Source organism: Diabrotica virgifera, chromosome 5 (genome assembly GCF_917563875.1).
Source record: "Diabrotica virgifera virgifera chromosome 5, PGI_DIABVI_V3a".
Taxonomy (NCBI): Eukaryota; Metazoa; Arthropoda; class Insecta; order Coleoptera; family Chrysomelidae; genus Diabrotica; species Diabrotica virgifera.
In genome coordinates this window covers 137050406-137062669 of record NC_065447.1, presented here as the reverse complement: position 1 = coordinate 137062669, position 12264 = coordinate 137050406, and the positions used below count along the sequence as shown (strand labels likewise).

The window sequence follows — 12264 nt, the reverse complement described above, 5'->3', positions numbered from 1 at the left end:
CCCGAATAACTTTTGATTAAAAAATAAAATAGCAATTCTGCTTAGCGCCTTTGAAAGTTCAAGTCAAATTATGTCGGTTTTGATTATTTGCATTGCTAAAAATTTATTGTGTTATTGCTAAACAAAGCTACAAACAACTAGTGCGTGAGTGATGTTTCTATGATTTCTCATTTAAAATCGAACGAGTAGGTAGAATAGGTACTAGTGCAATCAAGACTATTTCTACGTTACATGCGTTAAAACGCATGTAAAAGCACGGGAAACCCTACGTGTTTATAGCTTTGTTAAACAATAAAAAAATAAATTTTTACCAATGCAAATAATCAAAACCGATATAATTTGACTTAAACTTTCAAATGCGGTAAGCAGACTTGCTATTTTATTTTTTAATCAAAAGTTATTCGGGTTCAAAAATTGCAATTTTTCGATTTTTTTAAAGTTCAACCGCGTTTATCTCGAAAACTGTGCATCCTACGAAAAAACTTGTAGAAATATTTTTTACTTAAAATGGCCCAAAAAATACAAAATATTGTTTTGTTTTGCCAAAAATCGCTGTTATTTGATTCCTCAAGTTCTTGGTCTATAACAATCTTATCGACATCCGGATCAACTGTTACCCAAAAAATTCGTGTTCTACGGGTCAAAATACATAAAAAAAACTTGAGTAAGTCCATCTGAATTAACGAGGCCGTTGTACCCCCCCTGGCGACAGGACTAACAGGAGTTGTTCATAAAACCAATTTATCGTTGCCTAAAATCAATCGCTGAAAGGCTGTGATATTCAAAATGTCATTAATAAATTTGCTAACAAAATAGAAAGTGACATATATGTGACAAATTTTAGTACCTCTAGTGTATTTCTAAATTATAGTTATAAAAAGGCAATAGTTTAAAACAATGCAGATTTTAAAAAATATATACCCAATGGTTAACAAGTTCAAGAACTGTCGGGGAATATTCACTAGTTCAATTAAATTCAATAAAACTAAGACTAAACATGATAAACGCAGACTTCCCAAACAGCTCACCCCACTGGCTTGGTTAGAAGGTACTTGGAGAACTGTGAAAGCAGTAATGGATCATCCTAAAATCAAAGAACCATTTCTATTTGACGAAGTTATAACGTTTACAAATTTAGGACATAAACCTCTCTTTTTCTATACTTCGATAGCAACTAAAGATAAAACATTACTACATCATGAAGTTGGTCATTTATTTATCGACGACAAAAAGACCGTAGGACTTCTGGCAGTTCATAAATTTGGTTGCACTACGATAGAACAAGGACAATTAAAGAAGAATAATAGCATAGAGTTGTATAGCTGCGACATCGGTTCTTCCAAATTTATCAAAAAGCCATTATATGGGACATACAGGCTCTATGCATTAAATTCGTGTGGACAATTAACTTATAAATTAGCTCTAGCCAGTCACCCTGGTCATCTAATCGATCATGTATGGTGTACTTATGAAAAGCGTGAAAAATGTCATTGAATAATAAGTAACAATTGAATAATATAAATTTTTATGGTTATTTGTATTTATATCTAGTTTTTCCAAGAATACCTAAATATAAAAAACGCCATTGAATGGTTCTAGTTTTGAGTTATGGCCGTACCAGGTATCTAGAGACTCATTAATATTCAGCTCAGCAGAGTGCTATTGTTGGCGAGTGAAATTACATAAACAAGGGATAATTTCATAAAACAGGTAGATCCCTTGTTTATGGAACTCCACACCTCCAACAATAGCACTCTGCTGATTTATTTTTTATTGTAACTTTTATCAACGCTTGACATGCTCTGATATAGGGTTTTATTTTAGGTAGGAAATGCATACGAAAAACTTTTATTATACAAACTACAAATTAAGGCCATCGGTACATAATTCGCAACTATTTTACGGCTATCCCTACTTTTTCTGTCTTTACACGGCAAATTACGTGTAGTAAAATTCTCACTGGTATGGATATGTAAACTTTACTTGACAATGTCATCATTAACTTTTAAAGATGGTTTTTGAATGATCTTGGATAACTGTTACTTGTACAATTAATTGCCTTAATTATTAATTCAGTTAATTAATATGATAATTTTTTCACTAACTATGTACCTATTCAGTGCGGTTGAGCCAACACCCGGCCAACAGCTAATCAGTCGTGTGATGGATGACCGAAGTTAAGTTTAACGTTTGAGTTAAAGTTAAGATAACTCTCAGGAATAACGTGCCCATAACTATATAGGTAAAATTTGGTGTGATGTATCGCTCGCAGTTATGAGATAGTTATATCACAGAATAGAAAACAAGCAGAAGGCCCACTCTCGGATGCCGCCTTTGATGTTTGCGAGTACGCGCCCGCCATTTGTATTGAGGAAAAGCACAGGTTCGGATTGAGAAATTTGTGACAAGCTACGACAGAACCGTAATTTAAATATTCAGACCTTAATTTAGTAAATTTGAAATAATTTCATGTGTATTCTTCAAGTAAAAGTAGGACATGAAATATTGTATATTATTATGTCTATGGTTGCCGTAAACAAATTTAATTTGAATCAATTTTGGTTAATTTTTCTATTCCTGGATAAACATATAATTGAAATGTACTGAATTAAAATATAATAAATAATATAATAAAACATTTTGTTATCCCGTTAATAAACAACTGATAATTGAATTTATTAATTGAGTGGAAAATTAGTATAAATAAAAATGACAAATGTCATTCATAAATTGTTTATTTTAATTTTAAATTTTCACATAATAAGGTAATAAATAAATACAAATAGCCCATTAAGTGAACGGGAAATTCGGGGATACCGTGTAATTTTCAGGGGCAACTCCGAATTGTATGAAAATTTGGATTTAGGTTCTCTCCACTTCAAAGTTGAAATTGTGCCGTTGGTTGCTTTAACTTGGGGGTGACAGTCATTCCTTCTAGGGGGTGAAAAACATATGTTCAAGATAAGACAGGAAATGGATAAATTGACTGATTTTAAGCAACTTTTGTTCTATAGAGTTTTTTACGTAAGTCAATACTTTTCGAGTTATTTGCCATTGAAAATGTTGATTTTTCGACAAAAAAATCTACGTTTTTAGACGGTTTTTCGCAAATAACTCAAAAAGTCAATATTTTATCAAAAAAAATATCCTTAGCAAAAGTGTAGCTTCTAAAAAACCAAAAAAATGGTGTATCAGTAAAGTCTATCAATAAAATAAAAACAAAGTTGTAGCCCATGAAAAGTACGTTCTTATTCGTCTAATTCCAAATCGAATATTTCAAGGTGAAATCACCGAAAAATTTAGGACTTTTCGGGAAAAACCCATTTAAACTTGTTTAAAAGTTTTTATAAAAAGCTTTGTTTTAATTGTTAACAAAAGTGTTAGCATTAAAAATAAGCGATTTACGCTCAAAATAAAGTTGGTCCTCTTTTTTTTTGTAAAAAATCATGAAAATCTCGCCGTGTTTAGCTCCCCAAATGAAATTATTCGCTACCGCTTTACAAACAATTTACTTACCTATCTATTTTTTTATATGATCTGTCAGTCTCACCGGTTTAAAGTGTTTATTTTTGAAAGGGTTATAATTAAGAAAGCTGGAATAGGTCACTAATCACGAGTGTATGCAAATTTTGAACAGCCATATCTTAACCAATTTTTGTCTTACGGAGAAACAAAATGAAACTATCATATTTATAATAGCAAAACCTACATTTGTTTACTCTTTAAGATTTTTCTTATCACTAATACTTTTTAAGTTATTTTGAAAAAATGAAATTTTTCAAAAATTTTTAGAAATTTTTTGTAATATAAAACCAAATGTTTTCCAAAATAAGCACTTCAAACCAATCAAACTTACAGATCCTATAAACAATACACACACAGTTAAAATAGATGGTAAAGCCAAACGATTAATTTCATTTAGGGTGCTAAATAGAGGGAGGTTTTCACGATTTTTTTACAAAAAAAAAGGGGCCAACTTTTTTTTTTCAGTGTAACTCGTTTATTTTTGATGCTGTAAACTTTTGTAAAAAACAAATAATAAGCTCTTTTTCGATACTTAAAAAATGTTAATAAGGTTTTCCCGAAAAACGTTTCTTTCTTCGGTGATTTCGCGTTGAATTATTCGATTTGGAATTAGACGAATAAGAACGTATTTTTCATGAGCTATAACTTTGCTTCTACTCAATTTGTAGACTTTACTGGTACACCATTTGTTTCGTTTTTTTTATAGGCTACACTTTTGCTAAAATTTTTTTTTTCGATATAATATTTACTTTTTGAGTTATTTGGGAAAAACGGTTTGAAAACGTAGTTTTTTTGTCGAAAAATCAACATTTTAAATCACGGATAACTCGAAAAGTATTGACTTACGTAAAAAACTTTATAGAACAAAATGTGCTTAAAATAAGTCAATTTATCCATTTCCGGACTTATTTTAAACACGCGTTTTTCACTCCCCGAGAAGGGGTAAATGTCACCCCCTAAGTAAAAGCAACCAACGGTACAAATTCAACTTTGAAGTGGAGGGTAAGTAGAACCTAAATCCAAATTTTCATGCAATTCGGAGTTGCCCCTGGAAATTGCACTCCCAAACGGTCATTTATTGGGCATACGACACTTGACAGAAGCTCGAAACAAATGGGAATCGTTGAAAAGCCCTATTGCAAGTTTTTTGACTATTTTAGAAGTAAAGTGAATATAAGTGGAAAAAAGGGATGGACCAGTGGTGTCATGGTGTGGGAACGGGTGGGAACGCCGTTCCCGCACTGGTTAAGAAAAGAAAAAAAATAATAGAGAATTTAGGTTTTGCAAACAAAAATTAGCAGTGCGTTCCGGCACTGCGTTCCCGCACTGCTAATTTTGCCATGACACCACTGGGATGGACGCATATTATGTGCTGTTAAAAATTGTAAAAAGACCCGTTTGAAATGTAATGAAAGTTTTTTACTTTTCCTATGGATCCAGAAAGGTGAGAAAATTAACAATTATACTAAAATCACAATAAAAATGAACTAGAAATAAACAAACCAAGACACGTTGAATGTTACGAGGAGCACTCCCGAATCATTATTTGGGATTTACAATGTATGTACATACATTGTAAATCATGTTTTGGGAGTGCTGTAACATTCAATGTATTTTGGTTTGTTTATTTCTAGTGGATCTTTATTGTGATTTTAGTATAGTATTTATGTATTCAGATCTTCGAAGTTGAAATATATATTTAAAACAAATTTAAGAATTACAGCAGTAAACTTCAATCTAATAATAATTATTTGATAATTCAACTTAAATTGGCATCTGCATGATATTCAGTATATTTTACCTTTCCTTGTCTTTCGGAAAACCGAAAAAAGACAAATTGCAATTATATGCTTTGCTGTCGCAATTTATTGCTGCACATACTAGATGAGACTTGCCCATTTTGCCTAAAATTAGATAAACAATTTATAATTATTATTAAAAATATAAATATTATTAATAATATATGTATACAGTACGTAAATCGTTCAGCTGGACATAGGGAACATACATTGTATATATTTAGATACATAAATACACACATTGTATTATATTGAGATCATTGTGGCAACTGAGCTCTCTCGATGACAATTTGGTTGTTAGCATTAAGGGGCATTAACCTCAAAATTGATAACTCATTTTGGCTGACATAAATAAACGTCAAAATATGACAATGTAGTAGCTAAATATTTTTGGCCCAAGGGAATGGGAAATATGTTTAGTTTCGAAATTGGTTTTTAAAATAATAGATATTTTAAAAAGTAAAGTTAAATTATTACCTCATTTATCATAAACTTTGTTTTTGATCTATTTATGGACAGCCTTGCTTCAACACTCACTCATTCTATTCATTATAACAGCTCTATTGCACCAAAAACTCGTACTCGAACAGAAGCTTCAACTATCACAGGTTAGCTTAGTTGCCACAATTCTCTTAGTGTATATTCCCTATGTCCAGTTGTACGATTTACGTACTGTATAATATATTTATTTATGTATAGCACACAATAACAACACAACGTGACACAACACAAATTAATGACAGTGAATACACAATACACGCTACCACTGAACTTTCTAATGCACACGAGGTGAAATTCCACTGAACAGCACTGCTTCCTCTCAACAAATGGCCGATTCCTCAGACGCAAACGAGTTGCGCGTACTTCTCCCGCCAAAGAGAGTGGGCCTTCTGCTTGTTCCTTATTAGGCATTCCAAATCACGTGATATAATATGGCTGCTGGATGGCGAAACTGTCATCCATAGGCGTATCCAATGTTTAAACCACTTCATATTTAATTTGCTATCACAATTTCACAAATTTCGCTACACAATTAACAAAAAAACAAAACTAAACAGGATATTCTTTACAAATTTGTCAATATTCAATGTAAACATTACATACATCATGACCACCCCCCTTAACTGTGTCTATGGCCATGTCAGTTTAGCCATCCACCGACCACCACTGACAGTTCATTGGAATCCCTAATTCTGTGGTTATATCATCAACGTTATATAGGGCTTTTCATCGATTGTCATTTGTTTCGAGCTTCTGTCATGTGTCACATAATTTTAATATATCTACGTCATACGTCTTTTGTTTGTATCATTGGTATTACCAATAACGTACGACGTAGATGTATTAATATTATGTGACACATGACAGAAGCTCGAAACAAATGACTGTGAATGAAAAGCCCTATTAGAAAGAAGTTTTGAGGAACAAATTTTGAAGTAACAAAGAGAACCTTGTGTACAAATAGTACAAGTTGGAGTGAGCGCGAGAGATTGTTCCGAACATACCCGTCGTCGGCTATCGCCGATGACCGAACAGCAAACAGCTGTTTGGGTTCCTTGGTGTTTCTAAGTTGCTTTCAAACGGTAGATAGAAACAGGGTTGCCAGATTGGTGTATTTTCCCAAAATTTTGGGTTAATTTGAAAGCGTCTATTGAAATTTTTCTAAGCAGAAATTGTAATGGGATTTTTTGGGGGCGGAAAATTATGGATGATTTTAAGGGGTCATGGTAAATTAAATTTGCGAATGTACATAGAACTGTATATTATACTCCCATCTAATCGAAGACGATAGGAACTATGCATTATTTCCATGGCCCTCGTTGATATTGTAGTATGAATTTTGCTTTACTGTTCTCTTCATTTGACTAATAATTTATTAAAATGCGGTAACAATTTAAATTTGGGGACTTTGGAGTATTTGAGATTCAATTTCAGGGAATTTCAGTTTCTAAGTGGGGGATTTATAAAATATCATCTGGCAACTCTGGATAGAAAGCTCAGTAGGTACTTAAAATAAAATTTCAACTTATATCGCTCGATTTGATTTTTGTATAATTTTTAAAATTGTATTACCCTTCTATTCTTAATTATTAAATTACTAGCTTCTAAATTCACTTGATTTCTGTCTAAAAACAAGTTGTAGTTATGCAAGGTTAGGTTCATCTTTTGACTCTTGACTCTTGAGTTATCTCATAACTTGAGGTTTAACGTCGCGTTATAAAGTGACCAGATAACTCAAGAACTGTCAAGAAATAACGCAAATAGTTGAGTTAAGTATGATACATCACACCAATTCGATGGTTATAACATAACTACAGGATAACTTTTACGTTAACGATAACTTCGGTCATCCATCACAGGGCTGAATAGTTCAACTCTGTGATAGTTTTTAAAATGAGAAAACTTTACAAAATAGTGGGTTATTGCAAAAATTCATTATTAAAAATAAGCTCAGTGAGTTCCAATATCATCATGTAGCCCTGGTAAGTGTTTGCACCTACATAAGGGCCGATTTCTCATATCGAGTTCAACTCCAGTTTACAGAACTTCTAGAAAGTCAAAATCGTCTTTCTCAACTCGCACGTTCAACCGATGGCAGTTTAAACTTGAACGATGCTTGAACCCTTGAACGGTGGAATTCGGCCGTTCAAAAATTTCAGAACTCAGTTCAGATGATTTCATGGACTACGCATGCGTTGTATTAAGGCTATGGGTACATAATTCGCAAATATTTTACGTGTATTCCTACTTTTTCTGTCTTTACACGGCAAATTACGTGTAGTAAAATTCACACTGGTATGGATATGTAAACATTACTAGAATGTCATTCTACTTGAAAATGTCATCATTAATTTAAAGAGATGGGTTTTGAATGTTCTTGGATAACTGTTATTTTTATAATTGGAAATTATTAATTCAGTTAATAAATGTGATAATTTTTTCACTAACTATGTATTCAGTGATTGTAATAATTTATTTGTACAACAAAGACTAATACTCAATCGAGAAAAGGAGAAAAGTGTTAAAGTGATTTTTTAATAATATATTGTTATGGAACGCTTACAATTTTGAACATCTTTAACAACAAAATAATTGGATCACAGGATATCCTGATGTATTCTCTGCTTGGATCTTCCACAAATAATACACAATAAATAACTTTTTATTAAGTTCACATCTTAAATCAATTATTTATCAAATACACTATATTTCAATAATATTTAATCAATAACTCAACATATTCCCGATGCAATGTCAAATATTTAAAATTGTCACTGATTGTCAGTGTCTGACTGACAATATATGCTGACAAAATTATATTCGGCTGAGTGCGTTGTAAGACAAAGATAGATTTGGAAAATATTACACGGCAATCATGCCTATTCTGTAACTCATTTCGATGATAGAAGTCAGTAAAATCGAATAGAAGTGATTAAGTCGAATAGAAATAGTCCAAATCCGTATTCCATAACTACTTCGGACTCTCTACAATCGTAATGTGAATAGAAATCACCATGCCCCGCTAACTCTAATAAAAAACATGTAATTGTATTTATTTTCCTTCCGTTTAGTCAGAGGCGCTGATGTCGGCATTGTGATTGGTGGAACATGACTTTTGACAAATCCTGCGCTATCTGTGAATCTGTAATCTGTGTTCGTGTTCGTTCGTTCGTTGTCGTTCACTTATTTTATAAATATGGTCGGTTATGTGATGTGTTTGGTGTTTGTGTTTAGTTTTGTGTCACCATAAAAAGCTGATATTCAGTCGTGTTTTTTGATATTTTTGTTATTTCATAATCGAGTACCTTTTTAAAGGTAAGTTTTTCTGATTGTAGGCACTGTTTATCCAACAGTTTTAAACTACACATTTTATTTCGCGTTTTGTTGTTGGGTCTAATGGCCGATCAGCTGTTGTGTGCAGCCGATAAATTCAACAAGTAAACATATATTTAATCGAAATTAAATACTCATATTTCTATGTAAAATGTCACATTATTGTATAAATAAATAATTAAGAAACAAAAGTTGTTTGTGTTTTACCTATTGTCCACTTGAATAAAATAATATTAAATATTGGAAGTAACGTATGGAGGCTATGGTGTACCTAGCGTGGAGGCTAGATAACGCTACCCTTCCTATCCAATCAACAGCAAGAACGTTTAAAATTTCACACCTATCATGGCGAAGCTACAAACCACTTATGTGGAGGCCAGATTTGTAGTATCCTTCCAATTTTCCAGGTGCTGAAATACGTGACATATTTTTTGAAGGGTAAGATCGCATTCTACCAAATCACACAACACTTTTTTCTATGGAAATCACTTCGACAGCATTTACCCTGTCGAGATGAGGTTTCGATTATCGGAATTGTGGTTGACGCAAGCGCATTTTGTTTTGTTTTGACGTTTATATTTTATATATAAAAATAATTAATTACATACTACTTATTTATAATTATTTATAGTATTTGTACTTTTTTTTAGCTGCTTAATTTTTAGTCTGTGGTGTTATTTGTTTAGAGAACTATATATATTTCATTTGTCATGTTGTACGAGTATGAATAATTGGACCTAACCTTATTTATTTGCTACTTGGCGTCTGAATGTTTCCCATTCACATTGTTGCCATATTTTGTTCGCATATTTCTTGTACAATTGCAATCAATGGTATAATGCACAAGAATAGCATACGATAGACTTCTTATGCGTTAATTGATAAATAAATATTATACCAGTATACTTGTATATTTATCAGTCAACGCTCATAGTCTGAACAAATTATAGAAAAGATGCCATTTTTGGGAAAAGCTGTTTATCAGTTATTTCAAGTGAAATCGAATCTTAAAGATTGCATATTATTAGTAATATCAATTTTAAATAATTTATTAATAATAATGAATTAATAACATCAATTTAAATATCTTTGATTTAAAAGCATTTATACTTCTTATCTTCACTTATCTTTTTTATTTATCAGTTTATCTTCTTTTTATATCAATTTTAATTAACTTTAATTTAAAACCATTTATCCTCTTTTGAGCTTTTTGCATCCAGTATTTACACGAATATTTTATTTACTTCACAAAACTTTGAGGATAGTATGAAGAAAGTATGAAAACATTGAGGAAATGGCAACGGTGTCATATTTCAAGTAACAAAATAGGTCACAGAACACAATTTCGCTGGTTACTGCGCGGTTGCCACCTCCTCAGAACCGCGTGAAATAGAAGTCAGATATTTCGATTACGATATGAGTTACAGAATACCGATCCAAACACAAAAATGACGCGATAGATATCAAACATTCCGATTTTGGGTAATTACGATTCGATTGGTCATTTCTATTCGATTTGTTAAAAGTTACAGAATAGGGCTGATTGTGTTTATTTTTTTCGAATCCTGAAAAAACCAATAAATATTTTTGAAAAAATTTAAACGCAGAATGAAAGACTAAATTATTACCGAGGGCCGAAAGTCCCTTAGAATAAATAAAAAGTTTATTTTGAATGATATATTTGAAATTAAAAATCACACTAAATTTTCTCTTAGTTTTTCACCCCTGTAACTTATTAAAATAAACATTATAGAAGTTCTCAGGGACTTTCGGCCCTCGCTAATAACGTGATCTTTCATTCTGCGTTTAAATTTTTCAAAAATACTTATTAGTTTTCTCAGGATTCGAAAAAAATGAATCCCCATTTGAATAGCATTGCAGCCGAAAATACGTACCGATCCTCTTAACACGAAACGCTGTCATAATATTAATATATCCTATTTTATTATATTAAGCCTAACGATAAACGATAACATTATTTTTGTTTTTATAATCTTTATTTATAATTATTAAAATGACTATTTGACTATAAATACTTAAATTTAACTTTATTCAAAAACAGCATAAAAAAGGTAGTTCAAAATGGCGACAGTTTTTTACCTTTTGCCATCTATTGGCATTTCTCGAAAGCGGTAGAACGAGCACTGACATGAACCTGCAATAAGAAATGCATTCCAAACAAAACCGAAGATCACCGTTGATCCTGGTTCAACTGAACCATAGATTACCGCAGGTAAGTGAGAAATCGACCCTTATGCACTTAACAAGAAGAAAACCGGATTTGTTTACAGTAAACATCAGGGAGAGATTAAATGTCCAGCAAACGACGGCACTGTTGCCAGATTTACCTTTTTCCTTTTAGCGGGAATTTTAAAATTAGTCTAATGCCACTTTGAATTTAAAAGAGAGTTCTGTATTCTTAAATTTTAATATAACCTTACTTTTACAAGTAATTAGGATTATTTTATTTACATGTAAATATTGAAACAAGTATTGTACTGTGTCATAATTTAAAACTCATGTTGCAGTGTTTTGAAAAAAAAAATGAAGCTCAAAAGAAATATACTTATACAGTACAAATTATCTTTTAATGGGAATGGAAATTTACGATTTCAAAGGTGAAAATGTGTTGGGATAGTATAGATGGACACTTTTTTATTTTAGTATTAAGTGGTTACATAATTATTCAGAATATTAATAAAATTACTAGTAATTTGAATTAGTTTTAATATGTATTATAATAGTATTAATTCTCATCATGTATCTGGCTTAATAGCTAAGCGCTAAAGCCGCAAAATAAAAAAAATTGAAAAAAACATTCTTAGTGGCCTAGCACCTTTACTTTGCCTGGGGGCGAGGCGAGTTAATAAATTCTATTTTCTTATTGCAGTCATTTTGTGACGGCTTAAGAAGTTACATAAATGATGTCTTTAGGCTGTGAAATTTTAACCGTAGAAAGACATCTTTATGACTTGTATTTACATGATATAGGGCTTTTCACTCAGTCATTTGTTTCGAGCTTCTGTCATGTGTTTTCTAATATTAATATATCTATGTCATATGTTATTGATATTGCTAATGATACAAACCAAAGACGTATGATGTA

At 31.7% G+C, this 12264-nt stretch overlaps 1 protein-coding gene and 1 long non-coding RNA gene across 2 annotated transcripts; one reads left to right on the top strand and one right to left on the bottom strand.

The window, feature by feature from the left end:
• Positions 1–773: 773 nt before the first annotated feature.
• Positions 774–1534, top strand: LOC126884441 (uncharacterized). The gene has a single exon (XM_050650358.1). The coding sequence runs from the start codon at positions 898–900 to the stop codon at positions 1492–1494; it is 597 nt and encodes a 198-aa protein (XP_050506315.1). The 5' UTR covers positions 774–897; the 3' UTR covers positions 1495–1534.
• Positions 1535–5204: 3670 nt separating this feature from the next.
• LOC126884440 (uncharacterized) lies at positions 5205–6513 on the bottom strand. Its single transcript, XR_007698039.1, has 2 exons — positions 5802–6513; positions 5205–5429 (listed from the first exon to the last, which is right to left on the bottom strand). It is a non-coding gene; the product is annotated as an uncharacterized LOC126884440 (long non-coding RNA).
• Between the last annotated feature and the right edge of the window lie 5751 nt (positions 6514–12264).